This window comes from Mauremys mutica, chromosome 8 (assembly GCF_020497125.1).
Source record: "Mauremys mutica isolate MM-2020 ecotype Southern chromosome 8, ASM2049712v1, whole genome shotgun sequence".
Taxonomy (NCBI): Eukaryota; Metazoa; Chordata; order Testudines; family Geoemydidae; genus Mauremys; species Mauremys mutica.
This window is the reverse complement of record NC_059079.1, coordinates 24,564,473-24,586,113: the sequence shown is the minus strand read 5'-3', so window position 1 is coordinate 24,586,113 and position 21,641 is coordinate 24,564,473. Positions and strand designations below refer to the sequence as shown.

Here is a 21,641-nt window from a genome sequence, read left to right as displayed (position 1 = left end):
TTTAAATTAAAAAAAAATGAAATTGTGTATTCTTTCCCAGAAATTCTGTCCCATTTTGCATTGGTGCCAAATTGTATTTCCATTACTAAAGCCTAACTTTTTTTTCCCCACAATTTAACATTATCAACACTTAAATTCAACCTTGCTGACACACAGCATGTTGTGTGCCAAAATGTGTGTTCCAAAACCATAACGATCTCAGATTTTAAAAGGAAGCATATGAATACATGGTAATGGCCTTTTTCACTTTAAGAAAGAATACTTGAAATAGTTTTGCATACAGCTGTGGAGTTTTGTCCAAATAAGGATCTGAGCAATACAACATATTGATGGCAAACCTAGGCTCCCCTCCCCCCACAGCACATCACATTCTGATGGAATGTGATGCTACTTCAATACCATGAGGAAACTTGCTACTCACAAAACATAACTTTACCACATATGCTACAAAAAAAAATATGTGCCTTACCTTTTTTCTGTAGAAGAAATATTTCAATTGAAGGGTAAAAAATAAAAAAGGAAAACCAGCAGTTTATAGTTCTAAATAGATGCAATGACAGCAACATCTCTCACCTATGAACAACTGGCCACACCACAATCCCTTCCTTCAAACATGCATGGATAAGCTCAGTTATTATGAACATTTTCTAGCAAGCAAAACAGGCTGATGCATCTATGAAAAAAACTAAAATACGTTTCTGAAAATGTTATGAATGTTTGAGTCTTTGTATATTTTACAGTGCCTGCTACTTTTCCATACCCGACCAGTACAATTCTAGGATATGAATACACTTCCCCCATAAATCAGTATGTCTTATTTCAAATGTGACCAACATATACACTAGCCCTGCAAAATTCTACTCATCCAGGGCAAATAGTTATTTTTGCCAAGTTAGTATAACAGTTTTTTCCATTATAATAGTCACAGCAAAGGGCTGGCAAGTAAGTCTGGTACATTTTAAATTAAGATTTTGCAAGGCTGACACAGCATAGGAGATTTTGCTCAGGCGTATTTTAGGACTTAGCTATGGTTGGAAATGGAATTACCTCTGACATAGAGAGAAAGGTCTCCCCAGATCAGAGCTGCAAGTAACCACAATGGGTAGCTTCATTGTTCGTAGCTCATTGATAAAAAGGATGAGTTTAGTTGCTACAGGTGCTGGTATTTTAATCTTTAAGAGTAAAACAGGTATCTATTCCCAATAGTATACTCATTTAAAATTTTTAGAAAGGAATGTTGAAATTAATGTAATTTTATTACGTCTCCTATCAGTTGCAATAATCCATAAGAATCATAGTATAAGAAATTTAAAAAAACACTTACAGTTTCTTTAAAAGAGGAATTAAGCCAGCGGTTGTTTACTACATTCTGAATAGATGTGGGTGGATTCTCTAAATCTTCAAAGGAATCCATTAATATAAAGTCCAGAACAATGTCGTAAAAATTTAGATTTTTCACCTGCATTCAGTTAGAATAAGATCAAAATAACTTAACTTCTCCTTCAGTACTGGAACAGAGCATAAGCCAGTATTCCATACGCTACATATATCAGGCAGATTTATCATCTTCAATTATTTAACTAACATTAAAAAGCATTTCACTAATGGGAAAAAACCTGACATTGCAACTCAGCGGTACAGAGGTTTAAAAAAAAAAAAAAAAAAAGTGGAAGCACATTTCACTAAATCTAAAGTATAAAAAAGCAGCTGGATTTCTGATACATATGAATTAATAAATCAATTCTGAGAGGGGAAACAGGTTGTGCAATCAAGTTTAATGAGGAAAAAAGCACTACAGAAATCCAAACGTACCCCCCTGGCAGCAAGTTCCATTTCAGTATTATCCCAGTGGTCTGTTTGCTCTAAAAAATGTATCATTTCATCAAAGACCTCTTCAAATTTCTTTGGATTCTGTGAAATAAAGCCAGTTAAGTGTCATATTTCCTAGTAGGATGACTGTTTTAGTTCTAAACTCTTAAAAGGCAAGTGTTTTGGTTTTGTTTTTTTATTATTATTATTATTATTATGCCGAGAATTATCATGATTAACTCTAGGACCAGACAAATTAATTTTGATCTCTGGTTACAATGAATACACTAAAGTAACAACAAAAAAGGAATTTACCTTTCGAGCTCTCACAATTAAAGCAGACAAAATTTTTCTTCCACTCTCAGCAAGAAATACTCTGTTAGCTGTTTCTGAAAGAATTACCTGGAAAAATTTCCAGGCAATACAGACCTATAAGTACACAATTTATTTATAAAGAGAATCGCACTAAATGAGGCTATTAGTTTCTTTAGTCAAATGAAATTAAGAGATGCTTGATATTAATACAGTATGCAAGTACAATACTTCTAACCCATCCAGGAAGCAAAGGTTCCAAGGATACCCAAAAAGATGGGTTTCCCATCCAGTGATGCACATCATTATCAAAGAGGCCATTCATTTTGTCTTAACATATTGGTCCTGATTCAGAAAGGTACTTAAACATGTCCTTTAAATTGAAGTATCAGAGGGGTAGCCGTGTTAGTCTGGAACTGTAAAAAGCGACAAAGTCCTGTGGCACCTTGTAGACTAACAGACATATTGGAGCATAAACTTATGCTCCAATACGTCTGTTGGTCTTTAAATTGAAGACACCTGAATGCAACAACATTCTGAAGTAGATAAAATGTTACTCAAAATGCTTTAAAAGTAATGAAAAAGCCCCCAAAAGTTCATCGTTCTCAAAACATAAAAAAATCCCACTCCTTCAGTGAACTGAATATGCTGCTCTCATAAACAGCATTCAGTAATTACAATATATAACTATTACACTAAAAATAGGTCACTGCAGAAGTAGGGTGAGACAAAAACTCTTAGCTTTGACCTAACTCTGCTCCACTTAAGTGATACATATTGTAGAAGAAAGAGAATGTGTGTGCGCACCACATTGATAACTAAGTATTTACCTGAAAAGCCTGTCGAATACAGTGAAGCTTAGCAAGAAAGTCACTGTCCCCCAAACACTCCAACATTTCAGTCCTACATAAAATGGAAAAACGTCGTAAACTATATTTAAAAAAGAGAAGCACAGTACAATTTGACTAGGATTTATTTAGAAATAGCATCCATTCTAGATTAGGGAATTAAATGCAGTATTATGTAGAGAATTAATCTTTATTCCTTGGCTTTTCTTGGAAGTTAATTAGTAAATACAAATCAATACCTTAATATTCTGGAATAAATTTTGCCGTCTTCTGCTAAGTGCATAGCTTCTTCATATAATGGACAATGGCAAAGAGACTCTAGACCATAGGTATTTCGGATCTCTCTGTGTTCAGTAAGCTGAAAGACATTTTTTGTTAAAGCTTATTAACTAACTTGCTAAAATGATTTTAAAAGTAAAATAAATTAATTCAAAGTCTGCTTGATAGTCTGATGAAAGGAATATCCTTTTCTATGTTGGTTAACTATATCTATAACTGGTCAACATTCAATACTAAAATAAAAAACAACAACAACATTCTAGAACATTGTGGATTTTAACATGAAAGCTATGGTTTCAGATTTGAGCTTCCGAAGGTTAAATTGTAGAACAGGTTCAGATTAGTTTGTTTGTTGAAAGGAAATGTCTCCCTGCCGGTCACGAACAATAAATTGATGAGGAGGCACTGAAAGGGGCAAGAGGATCACCTCAAAAAAAGATGGGAATGGTTATAAAAAAATCACTGTCATTTTCCTAGTAAATGTGGTTCTTAATTACTAAAACACATTACTATCCAGTGTTTTACTTTGGGTGCCAAAAAAGTCTCTTCTCTGTCTACGGTTTTTAATACGAGTTTAAACCTTTGGCTGACATTACTAGAGAAATGCATCATTACCCATCCCACAAAATGTTATTAAATAAAATAATATTTAAACCATTCAAAAAACATTAATGTAGAGCATCCTACACGTTAGGAATATCATAATTTTTCACTCTGCATAGCAGTGGCTGGTAGGTTAAACAGTTACCATTTCATTACAAACATTACATCATTCTTATTATCTATCCAAAAAACTGTAGAGGCAAACATTTTTCCATTTACTAAATGGCTAGAACACACATTTTAACAATTTCAAAAAAAATTTACTTTACAATATTACTGCAGATTGCCTGAAAAGACATTTTGCACTTCTAGGCATCAAAACCCTAATTTAGAAGTGTCTTAAATAAAACTAATTTTTACAAAAATTAAAATATACTCTATCTGGGTTTTTAAGATATTTATGTCTCTGTCTTCTAGATATGTTCAAAGTTAGACAAACAACTGTTACAATGTTTCCTTCAAATACAGTCTTTCCTTAACATTAAGTTTGAAGATGGTGTTACATTTATCTTCAAGTTAAGAAAAAAAATTATGAGCACATTTTTCCATCATTGGGGATACATCTCTGTAAGTGATGGCAGCAGAAGTTCTACATGCATATTGATGAGAAAAATATACTCCTGGGTGGGCCTTTTCTGTGGTCCCTATTGGAGAAACCCCAGTGACTACAATGGGAGTTAGCCCAAGTAAGGATTATGGCCTTGATTCAGGAAAGCACTTAAGCATGTGTTTAAATTCCACTTATTTCAATGGGACTTAGGGTGTGTAAGTATTGTCCCGAAGAGAGATGCTTTCCTGAACTGGGTTCTAAAGCAAGACTGGGTACTTAAGAGAATAAGTGAAGAATAAAAACTTTAAAAAAAATTGGTAAAATAATATACTTAGAGCAATTAAACTAGCATGAAAATTAACAGTTCGGTCTTAAGAGTTTTAAATCTTTGTCCTGTCTTATTTATTTGCTGGTACAGCAGAATGGACTAGGATAAACTGACTTCCTGAAATAGATCTGCAGCTGTGACAACATATCAGATTAAAGTTTTGATACTAGTTAACAATAGCATCATATTCATATTACAGCCTAAAACATGTTTAGAGAATTTACAGTGTTACTCTCTAAAGTTGCTTTATCTTATTTAAGGAAGAAAGCAACAAGTTCTTTTATGTGAAGATTGTCAAATGTGTACTTGAGAACTTGTAAGTAATATTTTAGCTGATTAGCAGTGGTAGGAATAAACAGATTTTCTAGTATTTTTCATATTTGAATCAAACATACTTGTTATGCAAGTTTTTCCGCTAGTTTCAGAATGAGAAAAAACTCTTACTCCATATAGAATCTGTTTTCCAGTGTTACAGCCTAACAGTGTTTATAGAAAGGTATTTTTCAAACTTTAATGCAAATATTTTCAAAAAGAAAAAGCATATAATAGGACACACTGAATCCACTGAATCATACTAATGTTAAAAGGCCCAATGCAATACCTACTGAAGTCAACAGACTGCCCTAATCTTTATTTCACCCGCAAAGCATGAGAAGGCCTGATCAGACTTCCATGGGATTTGTATCAGGCCCAATTTTACCTGTAGTTAATAACTCCTTCTTATACTTTGCAGATGAAATAAAATAGCAACACACACTACAACAGCTGAAACCTATGAGAAAGCAACTGCTTTCATGACACGTTCCAGTCAAGGCAACACATGTAGACAAAGGAGATAATTTATAATTTAGTTATTACAGCTATAGAGTATTTATATTTTACTTAATTGTCTGTAAGGGAGAGTTAAAGACCTGAAATGCCCTAGACAGGGTACCGACAGTGTTTTCACTTTCCCAGATATGAAAAATAAGTCATAGTGCTTTCATAACAAAGAAAATATGAGATTACTTTAAAATGTTCCTAACAGTGAAACTGTAGCATTTTATCCTAGTTTTGTAATAATATTAATCGAAATTAATAAAGTAAAAAATATCCAAGTCAAAATCAAAAGGAGGCAAATCTATTAGGAAAATAAGATTTGTGACAATTATTTAATCTATAAAATTTAGAAGCAAGTGTACTGATGAACATGAAGTTCTTTCATAAAATTAGAAGACAATAAAAAGAGGTGTTTTACACCTCTATTGTGGCTCGGATTTTAGCAGCAGGATTTCTGGAACTTTAGGGGAAAAAAAATCAGTGTAATGAATTTTAAGTCCAAAGCCACCAATGCATTCCAGCAGCCTCAGAAATGGGGGGCTTTGTCTGGAAAGGCAAGAGAAACAGTGTTGTCTGGCTTCTTGAAGAGTCATCCCTCACCCTTCTATTGGGTGGATCAGCTGCCTCATGGGTTTGGGAGATGACTGGCTTGTCTAGGGGATGCAGTAGAAGCCCATATGCTCCTATACACCCAAAAAGAAGGCACATAAGCCCTCTTTGGGGCTCCATCTCATGACCAGAAAAACTCCCACTCTGAGGTTAGAACCAGGATTTTTGGGATCTAGTGTGGGTATTGTGCTACTTGCCTTTTCTGGGACTGACAAGGACTTTCCTCCTCATTCCCAGACTGGCCAGGGTTATTTTTGCCTTTCCCATAACAGCCGAGGAGCCTAGTGGGCTGGTTAGAAGGCAAGGGTGAAGTTCAAGTTGTTGCAACTTGACAGATGTCCAGTGCAGATACTTGTTCGACAGGGGTCTGCTAAACTGGAATCTGAAGTGGAGTTAGAAGCAGCAGCTGGGGAACAGGGCTGGGGTTCCTACTGTGTGGCACAGGGAGGAGACAACTCTCTTTCCCCTGGCCCCTGAAGGAGAGATGCGTCCCAGCAATGGATTAGGACCAGATGTGGAGAGGTGAGGGGAAAAAGAGGACTGACAGCAGTCCTCCACCAGGTGGAACAGATTATAGATGGAAGGATGATCTGCATTGGGCAATATATTGCTGGATAGCTCCCAGATGAGTTAAATTAATAAAGTTGCAGCCTAGTTAAACCACATCCCGTGTGTCATTTGTCCCAGAAAGGCAGGAAGAAAAGACAAAATGCTCTTGGAAGCCATGAAGAACCAAAGGGTCTATTCATGACACTGCTCTGGTAACAAAAAAGGTCTAACTTCCTGCCCCCCTCGAGAATTCTTGTCAGTACAGAGCAGGCTCTCTCACAGGAAGGGAACCAGAGAAGGGAATATGGCCCGGGGACTGCTGGCTATTCTCAGCTACCAAAATGGCTCCTTGGTGGCCACTCTAGCCAACCATAGCCCCTACTTGAGACTGAACTGTTCCAAGCAACCGCTAAAACTTGAGGAGCACACATATTTTTAAAGTCTGAGTAGCACTGTAACATAGCTGAGGATCTGCGTCAGAGTGCCTGTGATCTCCAGAACTCACCTTCCACACAACCTTCAGGCCCAGCCCCATTCCTCAGGAGTGTCCCCCCTCCGCCACTTTTATTTCAAATTGAGTCTAGAACTTATGGATGTGGTCTCACTCAGATTGTATGGCATAAATTAAATGGTACTTTCTTCAAATACCTTCCAGTTGTAGATTTCAAGAAAGTCTTTTAAAGCACAAAGAAGAGCAGGACCCTCCCAAATAATGTATTCTGTTTCTATAATCAACACAGTGTAAACAGGAATCAGGTTACTGGGTTAAAAGCAAGAAACAAAATTTGTAGTTAAATTTCTTTAGCTATATCTACCGCTCAAACTAAGTGTCAATCCACTACCAATTAACGAGGACAGGAAAATTAAAAGGGTACAACTGTCGTGACATCTGTATGCAAAAGCTGCTTCAGTGGAAGTTAATGTCTCTGAGAAATAATGTCTGGCAAAGGAATGCAAGTAGGATCAGACAGTTGGCTTGAAAATTTCTTCTATGTCTGACTGACTTCTCTTAGCTTACAAAGATATCTGAGCCAGAGGGGAATATACTCTAACTTTAACTTGAAAAAGGTGTCTGTACCAATGAATAATCTTTGAAAATACATCTGCCCATTTCTTCTTTTCCCTTCTCACCATAACACAATTTAAAGTTCCTACTGTCTAGGAATGGTCAGTCAAATTCTCTCTCAGAAACAAGGTAAGGGTAAAAGTTTCCCAATATAATTTCCTGGTCCAGATAAAACCTTGAGGGGCTTCAAAAGGAACAATGAACTTGACTAGTAATTTGAAAAGGGAAATTTGCCACAATTTCACCACAAAACTACTCTCTGAATCCAAAAGGTGAGAAACACTGAAGCTCTAACATGTAACCTTCACATCCACATTTTTAACACAGTCTTGCCAAAAAGGGTCAGATACTACAGTGTTGAAACTCAGACAGAATTAATAACATACACTGCATGGAATGTTTCTTAAAGAGAACCTCTCATGCTAGCACCAAAGGGAGCACTAACTCCATAATTTGTAAGTCCCTGAGGCATACTACCTCCAAGATTTTAAAAGAAGTATTCATAGCTTTGCCAAAAATTCCTAAGAAAGTACTGTCTGACTCTTACAAACCACTAACAAGAGAATGTATAATTCAGGATGATTAGTAAGATTAACTAAAATCAAAGAACAAGATGAAAGAACAGTTTGTCTTGAAAAGAAATGGAACAAAAGGGAAGATGTACAACAGCTACAGACAATAATGGATAAGTAGACTCCATACCCAGGAGCAGAATGTAGAAACTTGTGGTTCATTAGAAGCCCATGAAGAAAACAACCTACTTCTTGGTGATCACAATTGGTGATCTCTACCAACAGCGGAAATACACTGAGAAGCAATAATTGTTAATTCTCCTATATGAACAACAGACTGCCTCACATTTTTTTTTTTTAAGTGTTTCTCTTCCCAGAGACAGGACAAGCTTCTACTGGAAACAAGTGCAGGTTCATCTATCAGAAAAGATGGCTGCCTTGTTGCCTAGTTTGGAAATATATCCTTTTTTTAAAGTCCATGCGTGTGTGTGAATTAGATAACCCACATTAACGCAATTTAATTCTTCACTCCTCTCTTATGATTGGACCACATGAAGATACTAGAGTATGATACTGCCAATAAGTTAACAAACCAGATCCTTTAGCTCAAGCTGTGGCGGCTCACACTTCTAGATCCAGAAGTCTCGAGTTCAAACCCCACATATGACCGGGCCAGGGGCATCACATCAAATAGGATTGGTTTCCCAAACCTGGGCTGCCTGAAAGGTGAACTATTAAATCTCTGAATTTTTTTTATTTAATTTTAAAAAGTGAGGCTTTTAAGATGTATACAAGACAATTCAACCCCCCGCCCCCCAGTTGTGTTGGATGTCTCCAAAATAGTAACCCCTCCAAAAACATTAGTAACTTCATCTCACAGAGTTACCTCTGGTTTGCTCTAGACAACTTTGGGGACGATGAAATCTGGGACAACTGTACCTGAGGTAAAGATGAAACGTCCCCTTCCCCCATGGTTAGGGGCTGGGAATACGGCAGCTCAGGTTTCAACCTACAGCTATGATGTTCTAGACCCTCTAAAGACTATCAAAATCCTCTTGCAGGTTGAGGTGTAGAGGCAAGTTCTGATATTTCAAATGTAATGCTGAAAACACCATTTAGACACTTTGTAGTCACTTTTAAACATCAAAGGGCCTTCATCACCTTCTTCTCTAGGGTATTCATATAAAGATGTTTCTCATTTACCAGGCTTCAAATGTGTTTCCACAGCAACGAGGCTCATAATTGGTAATCAGACACCATTTGACTCATGGTGGGTAGTCCTTTATTGTTTTTTTGTTTTTAGTCTGCATTCCTTATTTGTGGGACTACTCAACCTGGATTGAACTAGAACTAGGCCCTGAAGGTGTTTATTCCCACAAAACAACTGTGGGGAAATAAAATATATCCCAATACACTTCTGAATGATAAATCTGTAATTTCCTATGAACTTCTGAAGATCAAGGAAGTGGCAAAGGACTTCCTCTTCCAACAGAAATTTCATTCCTAGGGAAGTAACAAGTAGCATCCCCAAATGAATATCACTGGGAGGGGTCACGATGTTCAGGGTATGATTGCTAAGTGGCCAAGACAACTGAACAGGAAGAGAGTACCTTACACCATTTTCTGCGCTTTTGGGAGGAAGGGAATCAGAACTGGCACTATGGGTATTTCTGCACTGCAGTCAGGAGGTGTGACTGTAGCACAGGTAAGCATACCTGATCTAGCTTACTAAAAACAGCAGTGAAGCGACAGTAACACAGGCAGTGGCACAGATCAATCTCTCAAATACAAGCCTGCATGGCACCCTGGATACATATTCAAGTGGCAAGCGCATGCCACTGAAACTTCACTGCTATTTTTAGTTAGTGAGCTAGCTTGTTCAGCGCTAGCTTGTGTTTATGCCTACTGTGCTACCATCTCACCTCCTGACTCAAGTGCAGACATACCTTTAGTGGCTTTAGAATATCAAGATGGTGAGACTACCTTGACAATTTAGAAAGGCAACAGTCAGGGCTATTGTTCTTGCCAGTTATAACAGTGTTTCTTAAGGAGACTGAGTCACTTTAGGCTCAGGATAGGAAGAATCTCCCCCACAAAACATATCAATCTCTCTTACTGAAAAACTGTGTCCCCTGCCTGTTACCAAGCAGACACAAGATAACAGACTGCATTCTCTCTGCATATCTGCTTAAATAGTAGGAAAGCTCATGTAAAAAATGGGAGATGATGGGGTATCTTATTTTTTCTGTATCCTCTTGAATTGACAGCACTCACTCATCTGAAGGGACCTTGGATAGTCTTCTCCAAATTACAGGAAAGGGCAACTAGTCACAGGAGATATATTCCTTGTTAGAAATTACTTTTCGTCATACCACTGTAAGTTACTTTGAGATTTCAAAGTCAGGGAATTTTGGATTGTTACATATGATCAAGAGTTTAATTGCAATCCATTTCAGAAAATTCATTTCACAAGGGAAGCATCTTCCCCCAAAACCTTTAGATTATGGATACGTGGCAGGGTGGAAATAATACAGTTATTTAGATGGTTGGTACCATCCCATCTAATTTTGCTTCCTCAGTAATCAGAACCATTATAGGTGTTCATTAGATATCCAGCTCGGACACCCAGAAGGATGGTTGTTTACACTGGTTAGCAATTCATTTTTAGAAGGATGGATAACTCATGGAATGTGCCGCTAGTGACCAAAAAAGCACTAAAATGACAGTTTTGAAAGCAAAACAAAGAGGACAGGAATTAGTGTGATTGTGATTCCATTGGTCCAAGGTTAAAAAAAAAAAAAAACCTAGGAAGTTGTCTGCAAGGGGAGGCTTTTTTTCATGTAAGATGCAATTTATTTTCCCTGCAAAAATTAGTAACTTTTAATTTACAGTAAGAAATAAGAAACATTAGTAATCTATTTATTTTTCATGAAAGAAAGATTCTAGTATGGTTATAGAAGAAATCCTTCCGACTCTTACCTCAGCTGCTGAAACAAAGGAGTCTGTTGATGCAATGCTCAGTGTATCTCGCAGACAGAAATCTTCTGTGGTATTCTTCACCGTTATATCAGTATCTTTATCTTAAAAATGAAAAGAAATCAATTTACCAGTTTGTCATTTTCTTTGACAGTCTATTGATTTAGGTACAAGTCTTGAATTTAAATGGCATTTTTTAAGAAGGCCTTCCTTTTAACTTTGTAACAATAAGATGTCATACATCTTTTATATAAAAGTTGTTTAAGCAAATTTTGATATAATGAATGCATTGAAAACTTTACAGTTTTAGCATCACATTTATTTTGTTGAGGTACCTAGAAAGCTACAGCATACAGCTAGAAGAGTAAAAAGTTACCGAACTAAACCCTTACTCTTCTCCCTAACACACACAATATTTGGGGTTTTTTCCCAGTTTTTATTTGCAGGGTGGCTTTATACACACCAACTTCTTTTGCCATATACGAGACTTCCCATGAAAAAAACAGCAAGAAAGATCCAAAGATGCCTTATGGGTTTTGTCCTCTCAGGCTCTTTTTCTCTCCTCAAACATCTACTACTTCACTAAACTAATTTAAATAATCAACTAAGACTTTAGACCTTACAAAATGTCAAATAAAAGCTTTTTTTTGTAATCAGGACATGTTATGTGTGGTATAGTTTTTTTTAAAAAGTAAGTGAATTTTAACAACTTTTAAAACACCCAATTAGGTACATCCTATGAGCTTCAAAATATAAGAAGCCTAGAAATACTTAATGCATCTTATTACTTCAGGTTTTTATTTCCATTCATTTTTGTAATATTTTAAATATACATATCCTTCACAATTTTTTTATAATGTGACCAATATTCAGTGTGATCTCAGTTGTACTGATCATTTAAAAAAAGAAAAAGAAAACTATAATTCTAGTTAAACCAGTTGGGGGAGAGGGGCATTTTTGTTTTTTAAATTATCCCAATTCTGTAGTTTTTCCATTTCACTCAGCTTGGACAGTAACCAGAGTAAAATCAGTTTATTTTCTGGTTCTCATGCTCTTAAAAGGGAACTGCAAGGGAAAATGTAAACCTCCACCCACCCCTCCTATCTCCCCCCAATGCTCTTCAGTGAAATAAACACACCCAGAAAAATTTCTAGCAGCATTATGATTTTTAAAACCTTCAACAAAGCCTATATTTTCCACTAATATCACATTCTATTAATCTGCAATACAAATCCTTTCAATTTGCATTTAACTTTTTTCAGATTTCAACAATTGCTGCACACACTGCCAGCGTATATGGTTTTGTTTTCATCATGCAGAAGCACTTTCACAGAAGGATTAGATTCATAAGTCATTTAGTCAAATCTTGGCTTGATGTACTTCATACTGCACTCTCAACAGAGCACAGGCATTTATCTTGGATTACTTTACCTTCAAACATTACACATGTGTTGCTAAAAAGTCTGTTTTATTTCCAGCAGTCAGCAACAACCAGCTATCCAATGTCATCCAGATCAGTTACTATGGTTATACTTTATAAAAAACACTACTATATAGCAAAGTGGCTGTATGCCAGTTTTACTGGAATGGTTTACTCATCAGTTGAAATGCTACAATCCACATTATCATTTCTGTAATTGTTATAGATTTACAATGGCAACTCAACAATTATGCACTACGTATCAATAAACTAACAATATTAAACTAAATATCTGTCTTTGAGAAGACCCAAGGAAAATACACCTCTACCCCACTATAACACGGTCGTGAGGAGTCAAAAATCCCTACCGCATTATAGCTGAAACTCTGTTATATCGGGGTAGGGGCAGCAGGGCTCTGGCGGTGATTTAAAGAGCTCCAGACTCCAGCCACTGTGGGGAGCCCCAAGCCCTTTAAATTGCTGGTAAGCCCCGCTGCCACAGCCCCGGGGTAGCAGCGGCGGGGCTCGGGCGGTGATTTAAAGGGCCCTGGGCTCCCCGCAGCAGCCGGAGCCCTGGACCCTTTAAAACGCCGCCCGAGCCCCGCTGCTACCACGCTATACGTGAACCCGTGTTACATCAAAGTCTGGACAAAAACGTTCTTAGATATTGCTATACTGCATTCAGTCAGTTAGACTGAATCCAACTTTAAACCACAACTTCACTATTATGCATTGTGACGGAGTCCCCCACTGGGAGTGCCACTTGATGTACTGGGGTACCACTGAGAATGCCTGTTCCACCAGCCTGGGCTCCCTCACCCTGTCCTGCTGTGCCAAGCCCTCAAGCCTCCTCCAGCACAGATGCAAGTAGGGACACACTCAGCTGGAGAAAGACAGAGACACTGAGATCAGCTGTGAGTGGGAAAACTCAGCTTGCGAATTGTCCAGCACTCACGTGCACACTCCCTCTGGAGTGTAAATCCAAAATTGTCTTGTCCTGCACAGAAAACTGTACAGTGTAAGCTCATGACATTCGCTCCTTTCCTCAATGTGGCAGAAGATATGCACAGCTTTTTTATGAATTGCACAAACTGGTTTGTAGAAAACAAAAACAAGCTTATTAACTACAAAGGACAGATTTTAAGTGAATATAAGAGATGGCAAACAGATCAAAGCAGATTGCTGAGCAAACACGCAAACTAAGCGTAATACACTAAAGAAACTGGCTACAAGTAGTAATTTCTCACCCTAAATGTTGTTTTAAGCAGGTTGCAGAGTTTCTTGTAGACAAACCCTTCTTAATTGCAGCTTAGAACTCCAGATATTCCTTTCACAGGCCAGACACCTTCTTGCCTGGGTCCAGTGCTTTCTTCCCCAGATGAGTCTTAGGTGTTTTCAGCAGTCATCTTGCGTGGGGATTCAGTGAAGAACCAACCTAGATTAACTCACTACCCTGCCTTAAATAGGATTTACATATGGCAGGAATCCTTGTTTCCCAGCTTGGTCCCCATTCCCTATTAGTGGAAAAATACTAGCAGGCCAAGATGGGGTCCAGTACCAGGTGACATGATCACATGACCCTGCAGTGTCAAAGCAGCATCCCAGGAAGCTTCTCAGGAAGGTGGGAGATTAGCATCTTCAAAGTCCTATTGTTCTCCTTAATGGCCCCTTGACTAACCAGCCAGCCTAATTGCTTTTTGTCTGGTGGGCATTCCCCAGGTGCAAACACTTTTGCAATTGATACATAGTCCATATTGCTAACTTTAGATACAAAAATGATACATACACACAAATAGGAAAATCGTATTCAGTAAATCATAACCTTTCCAATGATACCAACTTAGTCATGCCATATTCATATCACAACAATATCTCTAAGAAGAATATGGGGCGTAGTGTCACACACATATTAAAGCAGTGTTTGTCAGATATTCTAATTGTTTTCAATTGTGTGTTCTCTCTCTCTGCTAGCTTATCACTTCTTAAAGATAAGAAAACAAAACCATTACAACATCCAGGTGGATTGTCTAAGCATCAAGAAACAATCATATATTGTACTGGAAATTGGGGAGCTGGGACAGCAGAGGGCTTGTCTAAACTGGCAAGTTTTGTCACCAAAAACTGCCTTTTAGCGACAAAACAGCAAGAGCATACACACTACAATGGGACTTTTGCCACAAAAAATGCCCAGTTTTGGTGACAAAAAAACTTCCACCCCTACAAGAGACTTGTCTTTTCCCCTTCCTTTATTGTTGACAAAGAGCCAGTATAGACACTGCTGATTGTTTTGTCGACAGAACTGGCTTCCGCCAGTATCCCACAATGCCTGCCCTGATTGCTCTGCTCAGTGTTTTGATCTCTGCTGCCCTGCAGGCATGCACTCCAGGAAGTATCTGTGTGCTACTCCGTTTGGGGAGCAAACAAAGAGCAAATCATTGGAATGCTCCTGTTCTGCCCTGCGCTAGGAACACAGAAGCAGGCAGACTGCTGTGCTGCTTTGCCATTCCTCAGCACAGAGAGCTCACAGAGCTACTCATGATGCTGCGCTTAGCAGTTGAGGCAGCTGTGGAAGAACTTGGAGAGAATCCCAGAATGCGCACCGATCAGCTCTTCCTTCCCACAACACTGCACTGTGGGATATACACCCACCGTGCATTGCTCACCCTGTCGATGATGGTGTCCCCAATGTGGACATGATCTGTCGACAGAGGGAGCGAGCGTGAACACCCTTTGGCGATATTTGTTTTGTCAACTTTTGGGTGTCGACATAAGTTTTGTCAACAAAACTTGGTAGGGTAGACAAACTCAGAGGTTCTCAGACTCAACTGTAGGCCACTGGTGGCCTGTAAAGCACTTGCTGAAGGTCAAAGCAGGCTGATAAAACGATTCTGCCTCCTCCTTATTTCTAGCTCATAATTTGCATTAATACTCTTCTAAAAATACATTAAATGCTTTTTTTTTTTTTATTACTTTTCCACATAAGCGACTGCTATAGCTGTAATACGGATGTTAAAGGCAGGGCTGCATGTAGATGTAGTTTGGCTGAAGAATTTTCCACAGAATTGATCCTTACCACAGAACTGTGTTCCATAATCTAAACTTTCAGTTTAAAAATAGTTTCTATCCCTCATGGTTGTTAAAGAAAACCTCTAAATCAGTGGTTCTCAACCAGAGGTACGGGTACCCCGGGAGTACGCAGAGGTCTTCCAGGGGTACGTCAACTCATCTAGATATCTGCCAAGTTTTACAACAAGCTACATAAAAAGTACTGGCAAAGTCAGTAGAAACTAAAATTTCATGAAGATAATGACTTGTTTATACTGCTCTATATACTATACACTGAAATGTAAGTACAATATTTATATTCCAATCAATTTATTTTATAATTATATGGTAAAAATGAGAAAGTAAGCAATTTTTCAGTAATAGTGTGCTGTGACATTTGTATATTTAGATTTTGTATGCAAGTCATTTTTAAGTGAGGTGAAACTTGGGCAGGGCTGCCAAAAAAAAAAAAACACCAAAAAACGCAGGGAGCACATGGAGAGCGGTCAAGGCGGCTCACAGGGGGATGAAGGGCAGCGCTGCAGCCCGGTCGCAGCCTAGCAAGAGGGGCTCCCCCCCTCCACTCTTGGGGTGTCTCCCCCGACCGGGCAGGAGGAGTCCCCAGGTGCTGCAGGAGGTGCTGGCTCAGTCTCTCCTTTAAAGGCAGCTCGGCTGGGGCGGGCTCAGAGCGGCATGGGAGGCGGAGGCCGGTGCAGGCGGCGGGGAGTGGCGCATCCTGGGGAGCCCGGCGGCACGGCAGGGCGGCCGGACCATGCCGCCCCTTACAATGTGCCACCCCAGGCTGACCAAATGTCCCGATTTTGGGGTCTTTTTCTTATATAGGGTCCTATTACCTCCAACCCCCATCCCTATTTTTCACATTTGCTATCTGGTCACCCTACCTGGAGCTGGCCCTGAACTTGGGGTATGCAAGACAAATCAGACTCCTGAAACGGTATAGTAGTATGGAAAGGTTGAGAACTGCTCTAAATCATGAGCTAATTGCAAGCCAAGTCAGTGTTATCTTCCAGATCTTCCTGAGTCTGTAGACAGACTGTTACAATTGGTCTGAGAGATTTGAAGTGTCACATTCACCTCAGTGAGGTGAGCTCTGAAACCTCTGCTGACATTGCAAGTGTTAACGTTAACCATTTCACAGCTGATCCCTTTAGCAGAAACACTGGGTAAAGCAGCCTTTGTGTAAATAAGAATCAGGCTAGGTCTAACACTAAAAAGTTAAGCCAATGTAACCCTTGGTGTAGATGGCACTAGGCTGACAGAAGAATCCAGCTCTCAGGAAGGTGGATTAACTATAGTGATTGGAGAACCCCTCCCCTTGCTGTAGTGAGTGGCTACACTTACATCGCCATAGCAGTGCAGCTGCAGCACGGAAGCTGTGCCACTGTAGCAGTGTAAGGCCTGGTCTACACTAAGGGGGGGGGTGTCTAACTAAGGTACGCGACTTCAGCGTACCTTAGTTCGGGCTACTCACCCGTCCAGACGCCGCGGGAACGAAGTCCGCGGCTCCCCCGTCGACTCCGCCACCGCCACTCGCTCCGGTGGAGTTCCGGAGTTGACGGGAGCGCGTCCGGAGTTCGAACTATCGCGTCTAGATTAGACGCGATAGTTCGAACTCCGAGAAGTCGAACACCGGCCGTCGACCCGGCAGGTAAGTAAGTGTAGGTAAAGCCTAAGGCAGCATTTCTCAAATACTGCCACCATGATCGCATGCAGCCACCAGGGGCTTTTCTTGTGGCCACAGCCTCCTGGGCTGTGATTTGGGGGGAGGCGAGCAAAGCAGTTGCCCCTCTCCCAGGGCCGCCAGCAGGGGTTCAGCCCTGCATCCCTCCAGAGATACAAACGCTGAAGATGCAGGGAGCTGGTGAATTCCCCACTTTCCTGGGGGGGGGAGGGGGGGAAAGAGAGCAGGCTTTGGCCCCAGGGCTTCAGGCTCCATCCATGTGGCTCCAGCCCCAGGCTCACCACCCCCACCTTTGTCCCTTTATCCTGCTGCCTCCATGCTCATCTCCCCATCCAGGGCTTAATTTGTCCCAGGACTTGCCAGGGCTGAATAAGTCTGCTATGAAAAGTGATATTAACAAACATACAAATATCACTTCTCAGCAGCAGACTTACTAGCTAACGAGTCTTTAAATAAAAAAAAAGCAATGAAAAAAGCAAAAGAAACAACAGCAAAAAGACAAAAACACGCAAAGCATCTTATTTGTGTTGCTATTCTGTTTAGGTCCAGTAATGACTAGAGCAAGGGTAGGCAACCTATGGCACGCAAGCTGATTTTCAGTGGCGTTCACACTGCCCGGGTCCTGGCCACCGGTCCAGGGGGCTCTGCATTTTAATTTAATTTTACATGAACCTTTAAAACTTTTTTAAAAGGCTATTTACTTTACATACAACAGTTTAGTAATATATTATAGACTTATAGAAAGACTTTCTAAAAATGTTAAAATGTATTACTGGCACGCGAAACCTTAAATTAGAGCGAATAAATGAAGACTTGGCACACCACTTCTGAAAGGTTGCCGACCCCGGACTAGAGACAACCATACATTATTATTTGGTGGCACTCTGAGGCCACCAAAACATTTGTTGTGAGAACCCCTGGCCTAAGGCCTGCTATATGCTTATCTCATAATCCTATAAAGTCTACCGTAACTTCTCTGTGGTAAAAGCCACAAATGCATCTTTACCCGGCTGCCAAAACCTCCCATTAGTCTCTGATGACTAGTATGTAATCATGAGTCAATATAAAAATCTTCAGCACTTCAAAAACTACAAATTTTAATCTTGACATTAAATTACATAGATCATGTCTCATCACAACACGGGGGCCACTTAATTGATTAAATAGGAACATGTATAAACAGAACTTATTAAAAATAGTTCCTAATGTAAATGAAACAGCCAGAGAATTTTCAGTTTGCTGCACCAAATTCCCATTGATTCTAGAGACTTGGCTGCAGAGTTTAGGCCTGACTTGCTGTAGCATACATAGGGCTCTGGTTATGGAATTCTGAATGGAAGGGGAAATAGTCTGTGAAACTGTGAATCATGGAAGCAGTGTCACAAGCCAATCCCTCTGTTATAATGGAGTTCATGCTATGGAAAAGTTTTGGGGACCCTTACAAGAGAGAGTGGAGTTACAGTTAAGAGGAGTTGAAGGCTGAAATTAAAAGTTCAAACAGTCCTGAACCTTAGTCTTTGTTATGCACACTTTTGAACAGACTATACCACTAGGAACAATAATTTTGGCAAATGATTTATTTGCTTTTCAGACACTGAAGATAAAAAATTGTTAACACACCTAGGAACGCTGAAAGTGGAATGTAGGCGTTTTTGAAAGTTTTATTTTGAAAACAGTAAGTTTTGTTAAATTACTTTTAAAAAGTTGATCCGTTGGTAAATAACAGTCTACCAGACATAATATGTTTGAAATTTTACAGCCATTCATTTTTAGGAAGGGTTTTTGTGTTTGTCAAAATCTTTCAGAGACCTGTTACTAGTTTTATTAGCAATTTACATACCTTTCCTAGATGGTAAGTTATTTGACCTTTTCACAAAAATGCTATTTCTATGTGCCAGTTGATTTCCTTATTTAAAAATATGTACAAACCAACACAAACTGTAATAGCAAGACATGTTATGTAAGTAAAAGGATTTTGCCCTAACTTTCAGATACAGCCCATTCAAGCTATCCACACTGAGCAGCTGGCATTGGCAATTTAACAAGCTCATCTGCTGACTATCAAAGTCACTCGCAACTTCCAGCCTTCATTGTAGGTTGATGCAACAAAATGTTGCAGCAACACTTTGTGGTAGCCCTCAGCTTTAGTATCCTCAAAGTTGTTATATGTGATGTTGATAGAAAGGGAAGAGCGTAGACAAAGTTACTCTCTAGTACTCCTTGCAAGATAGTTCAGTGACAGTGGTGGTCTCTGGAGATAGTATAAGGGGTAAATTAAAGACCTGAATAGAAGATTTTTGTGATCCTAAAATATGGTATTTAGCACTCAGATAACACAGTGACCCAGATAATTAGAACATGATCTATCCTCCCAGACAAAGAGTAGCTCTATAGTGATGACTGAGGACACATTTTGTTGTAGACATTGTTTCTCTTAATTTTTATTTAAATTCACCTTTTAAAATAAGCTTACAGACTTCAGTAAACAGAAGTTTCTTTGCTAATGCTGTATTACTGTAATATTCCTTCTCTAATGCATGTGTGCGCGTAACTTGGCTGACTTACATTTATAGTAGGAACGAGAATTCTGAATTGTCTGACATGTGTGCATGGTTTCAACAATGTATTTTTTAAATTTTAAATTTTTTAGTTTTAAACACAGAAAATGCATATTCCTGTTACTGTTATATATCAAGAATGGCAAATTCATAGGATGGTAACACCAAACCAATTCAAAAGGAAAGTATTAACTACTGAGTGATATTCTGGCAAGTGACATCTGACCACTCGAAAATCAGTCTTTACAAACCAAAAAAAACCTGCCTGGTCAGATATTCCTGGCTTCCCATTGCTGCTCTTAACCTCCAAAACTCCATCAGCTAAGCAGGTGCTTAACACCTTCAACACACTACAAGAAGGGTACATTCTGAAAATTTTAGGGTAAAAATTAAATTACAGCTGAAGTGTACACTGTGCAAGTGTTACGAGAACATTCCTAGATATGAGAAAACGAGAAAAGACAGTAGCACAATGAGAGTCTAGGAATGAACAGCTGCTTGAAGAACATACTAACTACAGACCACATTTGCCAGTAAGCTAGTCCTAAGTTCTCCAATAGCTTTAGCCTAATATCTTAAAGAAAGTAATGCTAGTTAGTTTATAGGCTTCCAACATATTACTATTTTAGAAGCAATAGCTTTTTTGAGATCATGATATCTTTGTAAAGAGGATGATGTAGAATTAGATGTTCTGATGACAAAAATTACTATAAAAGTATATTGATCTTGTCAAAGTGCTCTAAAATTTAAAGTTGACTTAAAACTAGAATAAAGGCTACTGAAAATTCTAAAGAAATGGTTACAAGTTATTGCAGAATCTGCCTTATGTCTATGTACTTATATGGTCCTGTAACAGCGTGAGCACTGGCACATCATACTCTCAAAAGAGAAGGGGCATGGACTCTTCATAGGTAGCTCTGGTTCCAATTAACAGAGTCCTCTCAACATCCAGATGGGTAACAGGTCCCATTATGAGACTGCAAAGTATTTAAAAATATAAACAGCTTTCTCAGCCCCCACTCTGTATAAGAAATGGGGGAGAATGGTTCATAAGGTTTTTGGGGATGAGTTTGGGGATTTTATTTTTGTGTATGTATTAGTGAAAGAAGGAACATGTGCATAAAGAGCTTTTGGCAGGCCAGAGAGATGGAGCTTTGTATCTAGTTCTGAATGCCATGAGGCTTGTTGCTATCATCTGTAGTGTCAAGTTGCATAGTTTAAGTCTCTTGCTGAAAGTTCTGTGACTTGAACTCATAATTCTCTCCTCTTGGCTTCTCAGTTTCATAATTCCAGTGGAATATAGTTGCAGTGATAAGTTACACGGGGGTGGGACAGGGGAGCTGATAGGTAACTATAGCCAATCCCTTCGACAACTCTGAAGATCCAGACACAGACCTTATAATGGACTTTATTCAATGGGAAGCCAGTGCAGAGAGTGGAGGGTGAATACAGAGATTGGAGCTGATGCGCTCACAGTGAAGTATGTGTCTTAGCAAACGGGCTGCTGTGTTTTGTATCCGTCAACTTTCTCATGTGTAGCTTCACACCTAGAAATGAGCTGCAATAATCAAACCCTGAAGCCATAAATGGATTACTTTCAGAGTGGTAGCCATGTTAGTCTGTATCAGCAAAAACAACGAGGAGTCCTTGTGGCAC

General features: G+C 39.1%; 1 protein-coding gene across 5 annotated transcripts in view; it reads right to left on the bottom strand.

The window, feature by feature from the left end:
* MIGA1 (mitoguardin 1) overlaps positions 1-21,641 on the bottom strand; it is a 62,438-nt gene that overhangs the window by 11,521 nt on the left and 29,276 nt on the right. For 4 of the 5 annotated variants that reach the window (XM_045026399.1, XM_045026398.1, XM_045026397.1 and 1 more), the window contains exons 8-13: positions 11,264-11,364; positions 3,209-3,327; positions 2,952-3,024; positions 2,125-2,238; positions 1,813-1,911; positions 1,325-1,459 (exon numbers count right to left, since the gene is read on the bottom strand). In XM_045026399.1, coding sequence (XP_044882334.1) covers positions 1,325-1,459; positions 1,813-1,911; positions 2,125-2,238; positions 2,952-3,024; positions 3,209-3,327; positions 11,264-11,364 — 641 coding nt within the window. The remainder of the gene's footprint in view (positions 1-1,324; positions 1,460-1,812; positions 1,912-2,124; positions 2,239-2,951; positions 3,025-3,208; positions 3,328-11,263; positions 11,365-21,641) is intronic. The other variant, XM_045026400.1, reaches the window with a different exon arrangement.